The 22,478-nt window shown below is 39.8% G+C and overlaps 1 protein-coding gene across 1 annotated transcript; it reads right to left on the minus strand.

Moving 5' to 3' along the window:
- Positions 1–4,240: 4,240 nt before the first annotated feature.
- SLAMF8 (SLAM family member 8) lies at positions 4,241–22,078 on the minus strand. The gene is made up of 5 exons (XM_007481663.1): positions 22,000–22,078; positions 10,850–11,170; positions 8,117–8,422; positions 6,693–6,800; positions 4,241–4,928 (listed from the first exon to the last, which is right to left on the minus strand). The coding sequence occupies exons 1-5, from the start codon at positions 22,037–22,039 to the stop codon at positions 4,864–4,866; spliced, it is 840 nt and encodes a 279-aa protein (XP_007481725.1). The 5' UTR covers positions 22,040–22,078; the 3' UTR covers positions 4,241–4,863.
- Between the last annotated feature and the right edge of the window lie 400 nt (positions 22,079–22,478).

Here is a 22,478-nt window from a genome sequence, read left to right on the forward strand (position 1 = left end):
CTTTTCTTCTCTCTTTTTACTATTTCACTTGGTGATCTTATCAGTTCTTTTGGTTTTAGTTATCTTTATAAAATGATTTTCAGATCCATTTATATATTACTAACCTCTGTCTTGATTTCCATTCTTTTTTTTTTAAACTCTTACCTTCCGCTTTAGGCTCAATATTTTGTTTTGTATCCAAGACAGAAGAAACTTCCATTCTTTTTCAAATAAAAATTATTTGTTGTTTACATTAAAATTCCCAGTATTTTTCTCTTTCCCTTCCCTTTCTGCATTAGAGTAGGTATCATTTGGCCCCCACCTCTTCCCAAATATATATATAAAGTATGTCTTTCTATTTGTCAGTTCTTTCTCTGGAGGAACCTTCATTCTCGAATCTCTAGTTACCTACTGGATATCTCCAACTGAACACATTATTCCCTACCCCAACCCAACCATTCTTCCTAACTTCCCTGTTTCTGTTGAGGGTACCGCCATCATTCCAGTCACCCAGGCTCACAACCTAGATGTCATCCTTGATTCCTCATTATCTTATCCTCCCATATCCAATCTGTTTCCAAGTCCTATCCATCCTACCTTTGTAACATCTCTCATATCTCTCCTTCAACACTGCTATCACCCTAGTGCAGAACTTATGTAAATCTTATTATCGACACAATATTTTCTGGAAGTAGAGGAGTAAATTAAGCTTTGGAATTCCATAGTTTCTTTTTTCTGATGATTGAAAGGTTACCTCAAGTTTCTCTTTAAGTAGGTTTAAGCATCAGTGGAAATGGTTCTCAGTAAAGCTATTGACTATTTTGGTTGCCTTTAACAGGGACCTATTCATTGCAACAAAAAGTTTCCAGGTTGGAATAGGGAATCATAAAATGTACAAGCTAGATAACACCTTTAGAACTAATCTAGTCTAATGCCCTCATTTCATGGATGAAGAACTTGAGGTCTCATTAGTTTATGACTTGCCCAAAGTTACCTAGCTAACCTTCCTCCCCTTTACCCATCTTACCCCCATCTTCTTGAGAGAGGAGTTAAGAAGATTAAGAGGGAACAGGTAGGTGGCTCAGTGGATTCAGAGCAAGGACTAGAGATAGGAAGTTCTGGGTTCAAATCTGACCTCAGAAACTTCTTAGCTGTGTGACCCTGGGAAATTCACTTAATCCCCATTGCCTAGCCTATACCACTTTTCTGTCTTGGAACCAATACACAATCTTGAGTCTAAGGTGAAAAGTAAGGGTTTAAAACCCCCCAAAAGTAAGGGTTTTTAAAACCCCCAAAAAGTGGGAGGCAGAGCCAAGATGATGGAGAAAGTATAGGGACTCATCTTATTTCTACCAAATAACCCTCCAAAAAGTTATGATATAATGCCTCAAAACAAATTCTAGAATAGCATAATCCACAAAATAATACTAAAAAAAGAAACTTAAATCGAAAGTTATTTGGGTTACAGGGTAGACTCAAACTCAGAAGACAACAAAGTCAATGCTACTGCAGCCAAAGCCTCCAAGAAAAAAAAAATTAATTGCCCTGAAGCCTAAAAAGAATTAATGGAGGGGCTCAAGAAGAATTTTAAAAATGAAATAAGAGAGGTAGAAGAAAAATTGGGAAAAAATGAGAGTGATACAGGAAAATCATCAAAAAAGAGTCAGAATCCTGGTAAAGGAGGCAGAAAAATGTTGGAGAAATTAATATCTTAAAAACAGAATAGGTCAATTGGTAAAAAAAGTGAAAAAGATCCAAAGAAGAGATGAACTTTTAAAAAGCAGAAAGGGCCAAGTGGAAAAAGATATACAAAAAAGGACTGAAGAGAAAAAATTCTTGAAAGACAGAACTGACCCTTTTGAAAAAGAGGTACAAAAATTCAATAAGAAAAAGAACTCTTAACAAAATAGAATTGAACAAATTGAAAGGAGGTACAAAAGCATATTCAAGAAAAGCAAACCTCAAAATTTAGATTTGGACAAGTGAAAGTTGATGACTCCATGAGACATCAAGAAACAATGAAACAAAGTCAAAAGAATGAACAAAATAAAAGAAAGTGTGAAATATTTCATGGGAAAAAAAACCCCAACTGAGTTGGAAAATAAATCCAGGAGAGTTAATTTATGAATTTTTGAAATGCTTGAAATCCATGATTTAAAAAAAAAGAGCTTAGACATTATTTTTCAAGAAATCATCAAGGATAATTTCCCTAATATTCTAGAACCAGAGGACAAAATAGAAATTGAAAGATACCACTGTCATCTCCTTAAATTTTAAGGCTTAAAGAGATCCCAAAAGGATAACTCCCAGAAATATTATGGCCAAATTCCAAAACTCCCAGGTCAAGGAAAAAATGTTGTAATCAGCTAAAAAGAAACAATTCAAATACCATGGAGCCACAGCCAGGATACCTTAAAAGATTTCAGGGTCTTCCAGAGGGCAAAGGAGCTGGAATTTCAACCAAGAATCACTTACCCAGCAAAACTGAGCATAATCCTTTAGGGAAAAAATGGATATTCAATGAAATAGAGGACTTTCAAATATTCCTGATAAAAAGACTAGAGCTGAAAGGAAAATTTGACTCTCAAATACAAGACTCAAAAGAATCATGAAAAGGTAAATAGGAAAGAGAAATAAAAAGACATTCAATAAAGTTCAACTGTGTACATCCCTACATGGGGAGATGATTCTTATAACACCAAAGAACTTTGTCATTATTAGGGCAGTTAGAAGGAGTATACATAGACAGAGGGCAAGGGTGTGAGTTGAATATGATGGGATGATATAAAAAATAAAATTAAATTAAGGCATGAGAAATAGGAATGCATTGTGAGGAGAGGAAAGGGAAAAATAAAATGCAATAAATTATTGCACATAAAAAAGAAATGAAAGAAGATTCACAGTGGAGTGGAGGAGAAGGGAGGTGGGGAGGGGAATATGTGAACCTTATTCTCATCAGAATTGGCTCAATCAGGAAGAAATCATTAAGATAGAAAGCTATCTTACCCTACAGGGAAAGTAGGAGGGGAAGGGGATCAGAGAAGGGGGAGTGAGGCTGATAGAAAGAAGGCAAATTAGAAGAGGTGGAGGTCAGAAACTAAATGGGGAAATAAGATAAGAAGTAATAAACACTAATTATAATGGTGCAAAAATATTTTACAAGTCTCTCTAATAAAGGCCTCATTTTTCAAATATAGAGAAATAAATTGAATATGCAATGATACAAGTCATTCTCCAATTGATAGTCAAAGTATATGAACAGGTAGTTCTCAAAGTAATTAAGTTCTCTATGATCATGCAAAAATGCCCTATTATTTAGAGAAATGCAAATTTAAACAATTCTGAGATACCATCCCACACCTATCAGATTGGCTATTATGACAAAAATTGGGGGGGGATATGGGAAAGCTGGGACATGAATGCATTGTTGGGGGAGTTGAAAACTGATTCAGTCATTCGGAAGAGAAATTTGAACCTATGCCTAAAGGGTTATAAAAAGAGTACATACCCTTTCACCCAACAATACCATTACTAGGTTTGTATTTCAAAGAGAGAAACAAAAAACAAAAAGGGGAAGGAACTGTATGTACAAAAATATTTAAAGTAGCTCTTTTTGTGGGGGGTAAAAGATTTGAAAAGTGAGAGGATAGTCATCAACTGGGGAATGGCTAAATTATACTATCTGATTATAATAGAACACTATTGTGCTACAAGAAATGACAAGCATGAGGAGATCAGAAAAACCTGGAAAGACTTCTCCTAACTGAAGCAGAGTGAAATAAATGGAACCAAGAGAACATGATACACAAGGACAAGAATACTTTACAATGAACAACTGAGAATAACAACTATTTTCAGCTATACAATGATCCAAAACTATCCCAAAGGCCTCACAATAAAAAATGTTATTTTCTTCCAGAGAGAAAGAACTTAATCTGAATTCAGAGAAAAGCAAACTTTACTTTCTTAAATTTTTTCTTGTTGACTTTCTTTCTATAAAAAGATTAATATTGAAAAATGTTTTATATGATTGCACATGTAAAATCTATATGAGATTGCTTACCATCTCAAAAGAGACATGGGGGTTGAGAGGGAGGGAGGGCAGGAGAGAATTTGAGATTCAATATTCTTTGAAAATTTTTGGAAAATATTGGAAAAAATGTAATTGGGGAAAAATAAAAATACGTGAGAAGATAAAAAACAAAAATGACAAAAAAGGATTAAAAAACAACAGTAAGGAGCAGAAGACATGACAAGGGGATCATAGTTTCTCTTTTTATTCAATGCATATTGGCTTTACAACCTTTGCTTTTGGAAGCCCTGTCTAATATTTTCCAGGACCTTTGGGACTCTGTGTAAATAATCAATCTACAAACATTTAATAAGCCCCTTTTGTGTATCAGACACTGTAGTAGAATGCCCTGGAGATGTCTTTTTTGTTGGCATCAAGGCAGTTAATTCTATAATGAACATTGGCCATGTTTCAGACAGAAATGTTCATATGGCCCTTGGTTCCTACAGTCACATATGCTGGAACATATTTCTACAAAACTTTCTGATCCTTCCAAGGACTTCTCCCTGAACTTTCTCCTTACAGTGCTAAAGAGGAAGGCATTGATGGTGCTGAACCACTGGGAAGGAAGACCTTTCTTCTTTGAGATCCTGCTCCATTGGCCAATGTCTTGAAGGAGTCCAGAGGCTATAGAATGAGCCTCTCATACCAGTATCCCAGGAACTGAAAGAGATTCTTGTGAGAGGTGAAGGTACTGGGGGTGGTTTATATGCACCAGACCATGCCTCAGGCGTCTTGGACCAAGTGGGCACTCTAAGCACAATCCCAGCAGCCTTAGCTTGGTGTTATCACAAGTGCTTTTGGCAGTCCACCTACACTGAAGGTGTCTCTGTCTCTGTGGTCACACTGTTAGAAGTACTGTTTCTTCTTTTTTTCCCTGTCAAAGAATAAAGGTCAGAATTTAGTACAATTCACTTCAATGAACATTTGTGAAATGTTCACTATGTACCAGTACTGTACTAGGTGCTGGAGATCTAGAAACAAAAATCAAAGCATTCCTGTCCTTAAGGAGCTTGTATTCTGTTGGGCAAAAGTCTATAAGCCTCTAAATTTCAGCATCACTGGGCTGGGAAGACCCTCTATGCGTTATCGAGCTATGGCCAACCTTTCTCTAAATCATCCCAAAAGATTCTCTCTCCCAACCTTCAAAATTCCTAACCAAAATTTCCCAACCTTTAGTCAGAAATAAGAAGTTAATCTCAAGATCTAACCTCAGTCTCTCCTGATACAAATTTACTGATATAAGCTATTAGAATCAGAAATGATCATTAAAATCATTGTTTCACTTGGGGATTCTTAACATTTCTGGTGTCATGGATCCCTTTGGCACTTTTTCTGTTGAAGCCTCTGTTGTCCTCTTTCTCAGAATAGTATTTTTAAATGCATGAAATGCACAGGATTACAAAAGAAACCAATTATATTAAAATATCAATGTCAAAATGTAAACCTTCCTCCAACAATTTTATGGATGTTAAGTTAAGAATTCCCAAGAGCCCTTTCCTTCATTTTAGAGATAAAGAAATGGAGGGCTGGAGGTGATTTGTCCCCATTAGTGGGTGAGCTTGGATTGGAACCTAGGTTTCCCAATACCCAGCCTGGGCTTCTTTGGATGACATTATATGAATGGATAACTTAGTTGCTGTAGCCTTCAGTATATGCTGATATACCTTTCCATGAAGTTTATAATCCATATTTGAGGATGATATAAATGGACTTGAAATGACAGCATCACCCTTGCAAAGGATTTTCTCTAAGTTAGTTAAACCTCTGTGCAGAGATAGCAGCAGTGTAAAATAGATCATTGAGGATATACATGACCAAAAAAGGAAGTAGGCTGGCCATGAAATTCCAGAGTGAGAGACAACTGATGGATGGACAGTCTGAATACTGCAATGGGGTCTATGATTTACTGCCTCAACCAGAGAAAGGTCTGCACTAGGCTGTTTCTCAATTCAGTTCAATTTCTCAAAGGAGAGATAAGGGAAAAGCATAGACAAGAATTGCAAAGGATGAGGAAGTATTAATAGACAGGGTGGTCTAGGAGAGAGTGTACCACACTTGGGGGGTTCTATTACTGGTTCCCACACTTGGGCAAGATCTGACTTCATCTCCCAGGTTCTCAGATTCCTCATAATAAGGAAGTTGGACTAGGTGATTTCTAAAGTCTCCCCTTTTCTAACTTTAATGCTTTATGATTTTTGTTATTCTAGGGCAGCTAAGCAGACCAACCAATAGAACACTGGGCTTGGAATCAGGAACATCTTTCTGAGTTCAAATCTGGCCTTAGGCATGTACTACCTATGTGACCCTGGTCAAGTCTCTTAACCATGTTTGCCTCAGTTTCCTCATCTGTAAAATGAGATGGAGAAGGAAATTGCAAGCCATTCCAGTATCTTTGCCAAAACAAAACAACCCAACCCTAAATGGAATTGCAAAGAGTAGGACACAACTGTACAGTGACTGAACAACAGCATGTCAAGCTGATATCTCTCTTCTAGTCTGTAAATCCTGCCTCCCAGTTGAGATGGTTGCTTAGCATATAACCCACACTATAGCTCTTTACAGACAAGAATGTAGGGCTTTAATCTCCATGCCTTATCCCCTCCCAGTTCCCTCCTATAGCAACATCAAGGAGTCTTACCTGAGCAGAGGGCACAGTGCCATATGGAGAGGATCCCAGCCAGCAGCAAGAGCAGGGAGATGGGCACTGCCACTAGCAGGATATCTTTGTAGGATTTCTTCCCTGGCTCTGAGCAAAGGAAATTCAGGGTCAGAGTCAGAGATAGTCACTGAGTGCTTGAAGCCACTAACCCCTTTGTGAGACCAAATAAAGTGCCTTCCCTTCCCTCAACCCTTCTTACAGGTCCTAGTTCCCTCCTTTTCCTCTTCCCTTCTATCAGGATCCCTGGCATGCATGATCCGTGAGGATGGGGATGAAAAAAAGGCTTCTTTTTAAAAGGGTATAAGTAGTGTGACCTAGAGCTCACACAAAGGCACCAATGTCCTGAGGTTTAGAGAACATCTTCACAATATCTCTGTGAGGAAGAGTATAAGTTTTGCCCCCATTTTGCAGATAAGGAAACTGAGGTCTAGAAAGATTAATTAGATTTGTTATAGGTGACTCCACTAGTGTGCTAGTGCTAGGACTTGAACTAAGGTCTTCTGACTCCCAGGTCAGTGAGTGCTCTTTCTACCATTGCCATGCCAACCTTCAAAGACATGTTTCTACAAGCATTAGCATACATTCTGTGCTTTAGTACCTGTCCTCACATGATGTTCATCCACTCTCATAAACTCAAGAGCAAAGTACTGGCTTGTCATGAGGCCACCTAATCTAGTGGAGGGAGGCTGGGAAACCTGTTTTTAGGGCTCAGGCCAAGGTTCCCCCTGGGGCTAGTAGAGTGAGGGGCCAGACTCTGGGGCAGAGGCTACCTCCTCCCACACAGACCCAGAGAACTCAGAACTGTACCCAATGCCCTCATTCTCAACTCCTTACAGCCCTGTGGTGGAAAGATTGCTGAATTTGGAATCAGCAAATCCGGAGGTTAAATACACTCACTAGCTTTGTGACCCTAGACTAATCACTTCATCTTTCTCTTCCTCCATTTCTGGCATCTGTGAACCAAAATGCTTAGAGAGAACTTCTCCCTCATTGTGTGGATGAAGGAGAAAGTAGTATGGAAATGGGAACTCTTATTATGCCTAAAGGACCACCTTATTAAACCAGGGTCAATTACACTATGGGGAAAAGCCTCCATTTCCACCTCAATGTTTTCAGCCAGGTGAAATCAAATAAAAAGGAACACTAAAAACAGAGCTACAAGGGCAGATAAGTCACAAAAGAGAAGCCAGCGGGAAGGATGTGGAAGGAGGACCATTTCATCTCTTGGCCATAGCAAGATGCATCAGTATACTTGTGGAAACCTCTTTACAGAACGGTGGGCTAGTTTGTCTTTGGTTTTGTTTTATCCTTTGAGGCCATTGACTTCCTTTTTCTCCTTACTCTTTTCCCATCCCTTTCAAAGCCATCGACAGGTAGAAGAATGCTCTGACCAGTTGGCATACCAGTATTCTGGAGGCAGCTTTCCCAGGGGGTGACAGCCACTGCATCCCAGCTGACAGGGTTGGACACAATGCAGGAGTAGACAGCATCCTCATCTCCTGGCCCCAGGGTGATCCTCAGCACTTGATTATCAGTGAAAAGACCCTGTTGGGGGTTCCCAAGCTCAGCTGCACCCTTCCGCTGCCAGCTATAGGTCACTTCACTGCTATTGGGAACCACACAGGATAGGAAGACTTGGCAGGTCCTGGGTGGCTGGATGCCATCTGATACAGCAATGAAAACTTGCACTGTGGGTCTCGAAACGGCTTCTGGGTACAAAAAACACAACACAGAGCTACTATTACCCAGTTTGTTACACTGGACAGTCATGTAGAGTGGAACTTTTGACTTAGCTTCTGTCTCCTCTTTATCCTACTACTGAACCATTCCGAGTGCACAAGGAAGAAGGGAGGGTGGAAGGGAAGGAAGGAAGAGAGGGAGGGAGGAAGGATAAAAGAAACAAGATTTAAATATCTACTATGTGCCAGGCAAAGGGAGCTAGGTAGCACAGTGGATAGCATGCAGGCCTGGAGTTAGGAAGACTCATCTTCCTGAGTTCAAATATGGCTTCAGACACTTAGTAGCTATCTGACTCTGGGCAAGTCACTTAACCATTTTTGCCTCAATTTCCTCATGTGTAAAAAGAGCTGGAGAAGGAAGTGGCAAAGCACGCCAATAGCTCTGCTAGGAAAACCCCAAATGGGGTCATGAAGCATCAGATGTACTTGAACAGCAGCAGAGATCCTCTTGGAAGATTTATGGGAAAAGGTAAAGAAGATGGTGGAGTGGTAGGGATCTGCTTGAGTGGAAAAAGTATCCACTGGACTTGGAGTCAAAAAGAACTGAATTCAATGCTGCCTCAGACTTTTATTAGCTGAGTCACCCTGGGCAAGTCACTTGATCTCTCTGCATCTCAATTTCCTCATCTGTAATATGGGTGAGGTTGCCCTCTAATGCTCTTTTTTTCTTTCTTTTCTCTAAATCGAAGATCCTTTGAAGACATCAAAGAGAGAGAACAAACTGCTTTTAAACACTTCAAGGACTTAAGAAATGCCCTCTGAAATTCAAACAATTAAGAAGCTAATTATAAATCATTCTTATCTAATCTCTAAGCAGATACACTAGAGACTCTACTGGGCAGCTTTGCCTGCTGAGTTCTAGCCATGATATATTTGAAAGTAATGGAAATGCAATTTATTTCAATAGGTGTCCACCATTCAGATGTTTCTTGTGATCAGTTTTCACACATCTTCACCCTCCACCCTCCATTAGAGAATCTAAATCTGGAAAGTTGTGTGGCACCATTGATTGTGGGTTATTTATGCCTCTTCTCACTCTCTTTACAGGATAACTGAAATCTGACTTCGAATATTGAAGGGAAGATAAGTCATTGTCTCTTTAATCCCAGCATTTGTGTCTCTGAGGCAGAGTTTGAAAATTTTGCCTCCTGTCAGTTACTATGCATCAAAGCTTTTGAGTTTCTGTGTGGACTTATCACAAAATAAATACCAATGAGCCACAAGGGAGAGAATTTCCTAGCAATATGAAGATATGATTCATAAAAAGAAATATTCCAAAGTGCCTATCAACTGACGATGGAGGATGCTTCATACCTCTTGATAGAGGAGTTATGCACTCAAGGGGCAGTGGGAAATCAACATTCTCACCCCTGGCTATCATATGGATTTGTTTTGCTTGGCTATGCTTAATTGTTATTAAAAAAAAAAAAGCACCTCATCATATCTTCCCCTCTTAGCACCAAGCCTGCCTCACAGTAAGTGATTAATAATAAATGCCTTTGGCTGACTGTCTACACTGTGCCCTAGCTAACTAGCTACACTGCTTACCCCAATTCTTATTCTCTAGCCCAGATCATGGGCTTTTGTTCTTTCAGTAAAAATCTGGACTCTTTTTGGCCCTCTCTACAATTGAAGTAGGAGCCCCCAAGAAGTTGTGAAAATGGGGTGGGAGGTGTAGCTAGAGAAGAAGAGTTTGAAGAATGGAATAGGCTTGGGTAGAAGGGTAGCTCAGTAGATAGAGAGTCAGGTCTGGAGATGGGAGGCTCTGGGTTCAGATCTAGCTGCACACACTTTCTTGATATGTAACCCTGGACAAGTCACTAACCCCATTGCCTAGTCCTTACTCTTCTGCCTTGGAACAGATATGTAGTATCAATTCCAAGATAGAAAGTAAAATGGAAAAAAAAAAGAAGGGAAGAGGCTAAGGAGGAAACATTAAAGAAAGTTTGGTGTTTCAAGAAACCAGAAGCTCATCTGCATTTCTGAAAGGCAATTGAGAATGGCCTGGTCAGATTACTAGAACTTAGATTCAGAAATGTCTATCCTTTTTGTTCTAGAATACTAATAATAACATTATGAATAGCATCATAGATATAATTGTTAATAATGATAAAATTTGGATTGAGCTTTAAGGTGTGTTATTAATAGAATTAGATTTAATTACCTTTAAATTTAGATTTAATTAATAAAATAAGGTTTATTATTAACATTGAATTATTAATGCTTCTATTAGCATTCCCAGTGCTATGCACAGAGCCTAGAACATAGTAGGCACTTAGCAGGATTTTTGACTGACTAACCACAAAGCCCTTTACGTCTTATTGCATCTGTGAGGTAGAAGCCCCAGGGATGGGGATGATGGAAGGGTGGGCAGGGCCAGAGTTGGGCTCCACTTACCATACACGGTGAGCTGCAGGGTCTGGCTTTTGGTCTGGCCCCTGACATCCGCCAGCAGTACTGAGAAGTTACCGCTGTCCCCTGGCTCTAGTGGCTGGATCTCCAGGCTGAGGTTGCTGTGTAATAGGGTCCTGCCCAGGAATCGAGAGTCGTATAGAATCTCTGGTGCCCCATGGAAGAACGTGGCTACAAGCTTCTCTGAGGGCCACAGGGACCTCCAGATGGCATCACGGACTTGGAAATCAGGGGGCACCTCTGCCTCCAGCAACACGGAACCCCCCACGCGCCCCTGCACCTGGGCCCAGACAGCTGGGAGCAACACTGAAGGGAAAAGCAGTGTCATCAACCTGGGAGTGTCTCCAAATCCTGCCATACTCTCCCCTTTCTCAGGATCATAGAACCTTATGTTGGAAGGAATCTTGGAAATCAACAGTTATTTCTTTTCTCGTTATGTTACTGTTTTGTTTTGTTTTTGACACTTATCTTCTGTCTTCGAATCAATACTAAGTATCAGTTTCAATGCAGAAAAGTAGAAAGGGGCTAGGCAATTAGGGTTGAATGACTTGGCCAGGATCATATAGCTAGGAAGCCTCTGAGGTCAAATTTGAACTCAGGACCTTCTATCTCCAGACCTGGCTCTTTTCTCACTAAGTCATTGCCTGCCTCCCCAGACCCTCCTTCATTTTACAATTCCTATGGGCCAGAAGTATTGTGACTTGCCCATGGTCCCATAGCATACAAATATAAGAACTAGGACTTAAACCCAAGTCTTCTGATTCTAAATATAGCACCTTTTATTTTTTTATTTTTTGCTACAGCACAACTGACTTTACTTTAGACCTGGACAAGATGTAGACTTAACTTTAAGCAATAATAATAGGTGATATATAGCATTTATATCATACATTAAAGTATGCAAATATTATCTCATTCTATCCTCACAACAACCCTGGGAGACAGGTCTTATTATTATGCTCATTTTACAGATGAGAAAACGGAGGCACTCAGAGGTTAAGTGACTTGTCCAGGGTTATACAGTCAATAAGTGTCTGAGATTGAATTTGAATTCAGGTCTTCCTGACTCCAGGTTGATTGCTCTACCCATTAAACCACAATGAGGATGACAATGATAATAAAAATAATAAGTAGCCAACAGTTATATGACACTTTCAGGTTTGTAAGATACTTTGAATATATATATATTATATATATATGTATATATATATACATATACATGTGTGTATCAGTTGATCCTCAGAATAACCCATTGAGATAGCTGCTTTTATGATCTCTATTTGACATGTGAGGAAATTGAGGATGAGAATGGTTAAAAGACTTGCCCAAGGTCATATGGCAAGTAAGAATTCCATTTTAGTTTTTCCTGACTCTATGATCAGTATTCAGTCTACTGTGCTACCTAGCTGACAAATAGGATATAATCATTCCTCAACCAGCAAAACAAAATTGCAGGTTTAAAAACAAATTTATTTCAAGTAACATCTTTCTTTATATTATATGAGTACCTATAGATTATAGCAGTTAATATTGCCAAGAAGGGAAGGACTTCATATTAATGAATGAATGAATTTCCTAAGCACTGTGTACTAAAGTCTGTGCTTGATGCTTATAATTTAAATAGAAAAAAATGAGGCAGTTTCTGATGTTAGTGATTTTTGCATGGAGTTTTGACAACAAAGGGCAGTGGGGGCCAGATCTGCTACTTGTCTTCGTTATGCTCTGAATGACATGATGTATGGCTATTAGCCTCTCACAGGGTCTTTTTTATACCCCTGCCCCCCCCCCCCCCATTCCCACCAAACCTGAGTTCACCTCTGCAATTGAGTTGAATTTTCAATCAGATGCACAATGGGCAGATCTTCTCTATTCAAATACTTCCTTTCGGACATTTCTCCAGACCTATGATAATCAGGGACCACCCATCTGGCTCAAAGTAAAAAAACTGTGGGGAGCCCCATGCTTAGGAGGTCAGGTTCTGGGGCATTGTCCAGGGTCTTAGACTATTCCAATTTAGCAAACATTAATTAGAGACCTACTGTGTGCCTACCACAGCTAGATATGAAACCTACCCTGCTCTTAATGTTTGTAATTGTGTTGGAGGGTAGAAGGTAAAAAGGGAATATTACAACTACTGCTTTTGTGACCTTGGGCCAATGACTTGCCTTCCTGACCCTTGTGAAGATTGGATTTGGCTCTCCCCTGATTGTAACAATGAAGGTACTTAGCTCTTCCTTTATTGGGAAGATTAAATTTTAACCCCCTGTCCATTTTTAGATTTTAATCACCAAAGTGTAAATCCAGTACTTAAAGGAGATCTACCCATTTTAACTACAAAAAGGTGTGAACTAACCACAAAAGGTGTGAACACCCATTTCATACATTAAGTGGGAGGTCTGTGACCAACATGTGAAAGAATGGGCAGTCTTGGAGAAAAGAGTCTGTTGTGATTGGTAGACGTAAAATTTAGGGGAGGTGACACAAGAGAAAAAGGTCTTTAAATAGTGGAAACAGACACACACAATCAGTCACTCGGGCTTGGAGTGAAGATCATTAAACAGTCACTCAGAGATGGATGGAAGACAATCATTTGGACTTGGAGTGAAGACAGTCACTCGGAGCTGGAGGGAAGACAGACACTTGCGTAGAGACTGGAAGACAGACACTCAGACTTGGAGTGAAGACACTTGGTTGTGGAACTGGACCCCTGGAGGAGCTCATGCAGGAGACCTCTGACTACTTTCCTTTTAGACAGTCACCATGGTGCATGTAAAGGCTGACTTAGTTCCTTGCTTTTTCTGGAGGTGTGAACCTCCGAGAAAGGCCCATCATCTTGAGACTCCTTTCCCCTGACTGGTGCTTTAGAATTTCTAACTGGTTCAGAGGAAACCGGGTCTCTCTCTCTCTCTCTCTCTCTCTCTCTCTCTCTCTCTCTCTCTCTCTCTCTCTCTCTCTCTCTCTCTCTCTCTCTCTCTCTCTCTCTCTCTCCTTTTCTCTCTTCTTTAATATCTCCCTCTATTGTAAAAACCATAAATTTCATTTCCTTGAGTAATTCATTTTGGGTTTTAGTAATTAAATCCTTGGTGACCACCAATTTAATATTCAGCTCAACCATAAATTTAACACCCTTAAGTTCCTTATCTATAAAATGAAGGAGTTAATTAGATAATTCCTAAGGTGCCCTCTAGCTTGACATTTCTGTAATCCTTCAAGGGAGAGAGAGGGCAGTAAATAGGATCCCAAACAATGTAGATTAACTGGATATGAGGGAAAGTGAGATTATTGTATTAGCTGGAATGGATGTCTGAGGACATCTAGTCCTGCCTGGGTCTCAGATCCAGCCAAGCCCATGGTTCCACGGGGTCCTCGGCGGGTGGAGTGGCTAGGTGGAATTGAATGACAGATGTCAGCTGTGTGTATGTATCTGCCTAGGGGGAGGCTCTGTATGGAATGGCTACTTTGCCATGCCCAGGTTTAGCCTTTATTTTTATACCCATTTTCTTGGCACATTGCTACATTATTCAACATATATGTTTGAATAAAGATAATTGGATAAGTGATACATTAACTTTTAACAAAATGTTTGATGAACATTCTGAGATCATTCTATACACTTGTATTGTAACTATTGATTCTGGCAGGATACCCAAAGGTTTTGCACAAGATAAATGATTTCATCACAGGTGGCTTAATTTTCTCGTTAGCCTGTGAGGAGTTTGAGTTTACAGACAATCAAGGAAAATCACTTATTACCTTTAATAAAAATAGATAATCAACCAGAAGTTCTAGAGACAATCAAGAACACTGTGGTCAAGTTAAGGGATCAAGAGGGTACCAGTCATTTTTCAGGGTTTGTTTGGGGAGTTTTTCAGGAAGGGTTTTGGTTGATAAATCAAGTCACTGAGGCATAATGAAGCATGGTATACTGAAGCATATTTTATGGGCCTCTCCTTATGAATGATTTTTATGTACTGGTTTAGGAGAATAAGTTTCGGAACATGGGAGTAGGGCATATCTCGGCACGGCTTGCGGGCACAGCTTTTGCTGGGAATTATATACCTAAGCAAAAGTTATCCCATGATAGTCTTTTGGGTTTTGTTTTGTGAGTCTGGTCTTTTGGTGGTATTTGGGGAAATAGTGTGCAAATATATTGTTCTTATATTACTCCTTCTGAGACTAGGGAGAGGACAAGGATCATGTCAAATTCCATTAATAAGGGATATTGATGAGAGAAATCATGCAGAAGGGGCTGAGTGTGCAATTCCATCCTGTCAAGGAGCCACTTTGTGACCTCTTGACTTCCACGAGTGACCATGTCAAGACATTGGGGCCTGATGGCTCCCAGCATGGTCCAAACCCTTCATTTTTCCAGGTAAGGAAATTGAGGTCCAGAGAAGTTAAATGACATACCCAGCAGGATTTGAATCCAGATATTCAGACCATAAATCTATCCTTCTGTGAGGTGGACTCCATGATTAGTTGTGTGTATATTTGTGTGTGAATGTGTGTGAGTAAATGTTTGCATGAGTGTGTGTTTTTATATGGATGTGTATGTATACTGTATGTGTGTGAGTGTGTATATGAATGTTTATGTGTGACATCACTAGAAAAATGCTTCTGAGGGAGTTCCAAGCTGGATTGAACTCCAATTGTTTGTTCCTGCTCAACTTTTTGTGATCCCATGAATCATAGCATGTCAGACCTTTGTGTCTTCCATACCATCCATGGGATTTTCTTGGCAAAAACTGGAGTGGCTTTCCATTTCCTTCTCCAGTAGATCACTTTATGTTAGAACTTTGCACTATGATCTCTCTGTCTTGGGTAACCCATAGTTTCATTGAGTTATCCAGAAGGGATGAACTCCAATAACTTCTTACATAAAATTTTGGGTGACTGGGGTCCCCCTCTGATGTTTTCTCTCACGTAATCAGGAGGAAACTGGACCAAAGCAGACATTTCTAACTTGGGAATAGTCTGAAAGGATTTATTCTCATTCCCAGTGCATGTTTGTTACAGATAGTGGTGGCATGGGAAGACTATTACTAGAGAAATGTGCATGTGTGTCTTTGAGCCTGGATATGTGAGAGGCAACTAAGTAGCATATTGGAGAGAGCCATGGGATAGTTAAGAAGATCTGAGTTCAAATCTAGCCTTAGACATAGTAGTTATGTGACTCTGGAGAAGTAATTTAACCTCTGTTAACCTCAGTTTGCAGTTTTACAATTTGTAATTTCTAGGTAGTTGTGAGGATCAAATGAGGTAATGGATATAAATTATTTTGTTAACCTGAAAGTGCCATATAACTGCCAGTGATTAATTATTATTAACCTCTAGTGACTAGGCCTCTAGTCTGGTGGTACTTCATTCCCTGAGCCTTCTACTGCAGTCCTGTTGAGTTCAACCAATGTTTATAAAGTAAAACAAAGGTACGTTTTAGGTGCACACTATTAAGTTTAATCTGTGTTATGAACACTTAAGTCTAGACAATCAACAAAACTAGCCCTGATTTGTAGAGTTTTCTAATTTCTGAGCTGTAAATACTCACTTTGAAAATTTAGAAATCTCTTTGCAAGTATTTGAAAGCTAACTCTAGCACACTCCTACCATGGTCAGAAGTTAAAGGGAGAGATGTTAGAGCCCCAAACCAGAAATCTGAAAGATTGGAAGAGAGACCAAGAAAGGAATTTGTTTCTTCCTTTAAGCCTTCCAAGTAGGTGACTCTTTCTGGCTTAATGGCCAGATCTCTGTTACACATCTCTATTCTTATTTCAGGAAACAAGTAGCCAACAAAGAGACTCTGGCACATACTATTTAGCAAGAGGTAGGCAAGATGTGTCACAAGAAGTGACCAGAGGACATGCTTAGCCCCGTTGCACTTTCCCTCCCCCAATTTCAGAGGATCCAAGAAACCAAGCAAGAATCTTTGGTCAAGTGTGCTCTTTAGTAAGAAACCAGGGCATGTATCCTCTCCACACTCCATGGGTGTGCCTTTTACACTTGGAAAATGAGGTCATTGGACGAGACACCTTTTTAAACTCTAAATACTATGATAAAGATTTAAGGTGTGACTCCTCCCAGGAAGTATTTGCAGTTTTGAAAAGGAGTTTCTGCTTTAAGAAATGTCTCTTACCTTCCTTCAGGGAGTAAGTAAAGGCTTGGCAAGCCATCCCTGAAAGACTGCCAACTTCTAATCTAAACTCTTATGGAACCCATTTATATTTTCCACCTGGAGCCACAGCCTTGGGTAACAAATGTCATAAATATACCCACTGAATCCCAAGGGTGCACTAGGATGACCATAGGGTTTAGAGTTGGAAAGGGAATCATTACTCAGTCTAATTCATTCATTTTATGAATAAGGAAACAGAGGTCAATAGAAGGCCCAAGATCATGCCATTTTATTCTTTCTCAAACTCTCTTTTCTGAAATTTCAAGGGTGCCCATTTGTTATAGGATGTGTTGAGAACACCCTGCAAGTCAATCGTCTCCTCTCTGTTCTTATCTTTCTACAATGAGGAATCTTAATGTATTGGTCATTAGCTAAAAGCAAATGGAAGTTAATACTGTCTCTGCAAACACCAACTGTCTATAAGCCAAGGAAGGAAACCAGCCTGAATTAACCATTTGCCATAAACTACAAAGTGGATAGGTCACATGTGAATAATTGAGAATTGATTAGAACCATCAATTCTACCATCTCCTGATTCTCAAGTCATGACTTTTACTGTGGGTCACCTGATTTCAACAATATGTATCCATCCTTCTTTCAGGACTCCAATCCCAAACCTAAAACGTGTTCTAATGACTTTTTTCTTGTTCAGTTGCTTCACTTGTGTCCAACTCTTTTGTGACCCTATTTGAGGCTTTCTTGGAAAGATATTGGAGTGATTTGCTATATCCTTCTCCAGCTCATTTTACAGATAAGGAAACAGAATCAAACAGATTAAATAACTTGCCCAGGGTTATACAGCTAGTAAGCCTGGATTTGAATTCAGGAAGGTGAGTCTTTCTGACTCTGGTCCTAGAGCTGTGCTGAATGTCAAAAATAATTACATAATTTTTTAAAAAGGAAAACAATTGATGTGGGAAAGTAGAAAGAATGATGAGTTAAAATAGGACCTGAGTTCAAAGCCTAGTTCTCACATTCATTAATTATCTATTTGTTTTTAGGTAAATCACTTAGTTTTTCTAGGCTTCCATTTCCTCATCTGTAAAATATTGTCTATATAGTTAAGTTGGACTAGGTGGCCTCTAAGGTCCTAATTATCTTGAAATCTACCATCTTACGATTCCATCAAAAAGAAACTCCATTTGGCTTTGAAGGGGAGATTCATTTGTGATCACTGAAGAAATGATGGGCTTCCTCTCTGATGAAACCAGATAGGTGTGTTGGAATCTATTTCCAAGATCTATTATTTTGTCAATGTGGGCAATTCCCTCTCCCAGAGAAGCTTTCGATGAGCCCTCTGTGACTCAGAGTTGCTTTAGTCAAAGTAAGTCATTACACCGTGGTCAGTCTAGTGCTTGAGCTTCTCTGAACAGAGCTTGAGTGGGTCCATAGATGGCACACATATAGGCAATCACTGGGCACCTATCCAAAGCCTTTCCAATTAGCAGAAGCTGCCAACATTTGTGCTCCATTAGCCTGACCTTCAACATAGAGAGGAGGTTACTTATGCCTCCTGAGGAGGCATTAAAGCAGGACTTTATTGGGAGAGCTAGAATACAGGAACATTTTAAATGAAAAACTGATACTCAACAAAATGGAATCATATAAATATGAATCTGAAAAGGAAAGTAACAGCTTGAGGAAAATACAAGTGGCTACCATAACTTATCCAAAATCCATGAAGAATAACACCAAGGTGGATTGCCGTCTAGGACGCTGCTCAGATTTCTCTCTAAATATTGTTTTTAAGTGAGCCACTTCAACTATGTAAAAACAATACATTTACTAAGATGGAGGAGAACATGGAGCCATGTCCATTGTTCCTTTTTTTCCTGCAAAATTGCATAAGTTCTGATTTTGTTAAAGAAGGAACTATGTAATAATAACCCCATGATCAAGTTTTGGTCCCTGAGATAAAAGAGGAACTCTGGGTCACTAATCATTTGGTCTGTACAAACTTGTCACACATTGGGGTTTGAGGTTAAGAAAGCCAGTCCTATGTAATCAATGTCACCCTACAGGAAACTAGCAAACCCACCAGGCCACAGGTGACTTCTTCACCCTTTCACAGAAGCGTCTCTCACCCCAATGGGCAAGTTAGGTGGGATAGAGGATACAGTGGTGAGCCTGGAGTCAGGAAGACCTCAGTTCAAGTCCTACATTAGTATAGCTGTGGGAACTGGGCAAGGCACTTAATCTCTATTTGCTTCAGTTGCCTCAATTGTAAAATGGGGATAATAAGAGCACCTCCCTCTGGGGATTGTTGTGAGCTCAAATGAGATAATCATTGTAAGGTTCTTAGCATCATGCCTGACACATATTAGGTACATTATATTGCTACATAATATAATATTACATTACTGTTTTATATAATACTATATTCATTATTACTCCTACTGCTATTCCTCCTGTTGCTGCTGCTGCTGCTCCTCCTCCTCCAACACACTCTCATATATCCTAGCTCAAACTTCCTATCATTTTATGACTAAACAAAGAGGTTTAGATACACAGAGCGAAGCAAAGAATAGCTGCTAAATGATGTTCATTGAGTTGATTACATGGTAGCCAAGAAGAGACAAGATGGAGGATTTCCCACCCAGTCTTAAAGTTAGCAGGAGACATACTCTGTCTTCTTTTGACAACGACCTTGTGAAGTAGGTAGCAATAGTGTCATTGTGTTCATTTCACAGAACAAGCCCAGGGCTGATGAAGTTATTTACCTATAATCACAAAGTTCTTTTCAGAGCTGGCATTCAAACTTTGGACTCCTACCTCCAAGTCCAGGACTTTTAGAACTATAGCAATTCTCACACCACTTGAATGTCCAAACAGATAGTACATTGGATTGGGAGTCAAGAAGACCTGAGTTCAAAACATGCCTCAGACATTTATTGGCTATGAGACCTATGGTAAGTTTCTGGCTCTCGCTTAATTCATCTGGAAAAATGAGTGTTAGTCTTGATGATCTCCAAGGTACCTTTATGATTTGAAAGTGAAGCAAGAGGAGCAAGGTTCAAATTTTGACTCTGATCATTGATGTAATGTTGTTAGGGGAGAGGATACCCTTTGCGAACTTCGGAAGACCGGGTTCAAATTCCACCTCAACTACTTATATTAGCTGTGGGACTAGATTATCACTTAATCTCTTTGTTTAATTTTCTTTACTTATAAAAGAAGGTAGTTGGATTCAATGGTTTCCTCATTTGTAAATGAAGGAGGTTTAAATCCAGCACATATATATTATTATGAGTCTACTAAGGGGCAGTTAGATAGTTCAATGAATAGAGAGCCAAGCCTGGAAAGTAGAGGTCCTGGGTTCAAATGGGATCTCAGATTCCTAGTTGTGTGACCCTGGGCCAGTCACTTAACCCCCATTGCCTAGCCCTTACAACTCTTCTGCCTTAGAACCAATACACAGTATTGATTCTAAGACAGAAGGTAAGGGTTTAAAACACACACACACACACACACACACACACACACACACACACACACACACACACACACCAAATCCTACCCTCAGATATTTGCTAGTTTTGTGACCTTGACCCTCAACAAGCCACTTGACTTCTGTTTGCCTCAGTTTCCTCATGTGTAAAATGGGGACAATCATATTACCTCCCTCCCAGGGTTATTGTAAGAAATGAGATAAAGCTCTTTGCACACTTTAAAGTGCTATATAAATACTACTTGTTCATAAAGATAATGAAATCTAAGCTGTGCTTTGAAGGAAGCCAGAGAATAATAAACATTGTAGACATAGGGGACCAGGAAGAAAGAATGCATGAAGGGCAGTAATATGAAATAAGATTAAAGAAGGTAGGTGGGAACCAGACTGTGGAAGGTTTTTAATTCCAGCCAGGCTGGGGATTTTGTGTTTTATTCCAGACACAATAAGAAGCCATGAATATGTTTGAGTATGGGGTGACCTGGTCAAATCAATGTTTTAGGAATATCAATTTGACAGCTGTGGATAAAGAATATATTGGAATAGAGAGATGTAAGAAGCAGGGAGACCAATTAGAAGGCTATTGCAATAGTCTGGGTGAGAGATAAGGCTATGAACTAGGGCAGAGGCTGTGTGAGTAGAGATAAGCAGACAGATTGTGAGACCTGTGGAAGTGGAAGGTAGAAGACTTGGTAATTGATTGGATATGGTGGGTGAAGGAGAGGAATGAGTCAAAGATAAAACCAAGGTTATGATCGGGAGTGACTGACTAAAAATAAATGGAAGCACCCTTCAGAGAAAGAAAAAAAAAGGATGAAGGACAGATGGATTTAGAGGGAAATAAATTGATTTATCTAATCTTGAACTTCAGGGGGTCAGAGGCACTGGAGGGCCAGGACAGAAAGGTACCCACAGCTACCAAAAGAATTTTGGTTTTTGTGTTTGCCCTTGGAAGACGGGGTTAGATTGGTGTTCCTTTCCAACTTGAAATCCTGTGATACAGTCTGTGCCCACTTCTTATTCCAACATGGAAATCACTAAAAAGGAAGTCTATACCCTCTTTCCCGAATACTAGGCAAATACCACCATTACCACCTTGGGAAAAGGTTATCCTTTCCTCCAAATTGTTTTTAGAAATAAAGCATTTTTGAGTTGTCCAGATGTTCTCAATGGTTTCTCATCATCTCTGCCCAGTGATCCCCATGTTGTCCTACTACCATTGACCCCAAAGACTATTCCTGCCAGTCTTAGCTCTTCTTGGTACCTTCTCCTGGTCCTCCTCACCCCCCACCATACCTCTCCATTAGTGTTTTTTTTTCTTAGTGCTACCTTACAATTAAACCTTGATATCATTTTGGCTTTGATCTCTCTCCCCCAACTTCCTTCAGATGCAAACTCACAATGAATCATGTGTTTTGCCTAGATTTGGTTGGTGGGAAGACCAGCAGTTAGATGGAGTTCCAGCTCCCTGGTCAATTCTCTTGGTCCTTCCCACTCCCACCCCCAAACTCCCCATACCTTCCCAGAGAAGGAGACTTTGAAGTGTCCACATGGCCATCTTGCTTCCAAGTGGTGAAGAAAGGACCCAGAAGTGAGTGAGAATGTTTGCGTATGAGTATGGAGAAGTGTCAGTAAGAAACTAACCAATTGGAAACTGGAACATCCCAGGCTAAGAGGATGTGGGGAACCTCACTGTGTCCTTTTAGGAAAGTCCCATCCCAAGAAGACGGAATCTTGACTCACAGCAAGATATCCTGAAAACAAAAAGGTTCCCCAAAAAGTAGAAGTTGGCTTACGCCAGAGTGGACTATTTTAAGAACAGATTCTTCTAAATCAGCCCCTTTCCCTTGCTCCTTTTCTGCTAATGCAATCTCGACAATTTCCTGGGCATGTGTTTAGGAAAGAAAAATGGCCCATCTTCCAAACCCTGCCTCTACCTGTCATTTACCGAAACAACACCTTTCAAGTGACTACTCCTTGCTGGTCAGTAGAAAGAG

The sequence above is a fragment of the Monodelphis domestica genome, chromosome 2 (assembly GCF_027887165.1).
Source record: "Monodelphis domestica isolate mMonDom1 chromosome 2, mMonDom1.pri, whole genome shotgun sequence".
NCBI classification, from domain to species: domain Eukaryota; kingdom Metazoa; phylum Chordata; class Mammalia; order Didelphimorphia; family Didelphidae; genus Monodelphis; species Monodelphis domestica.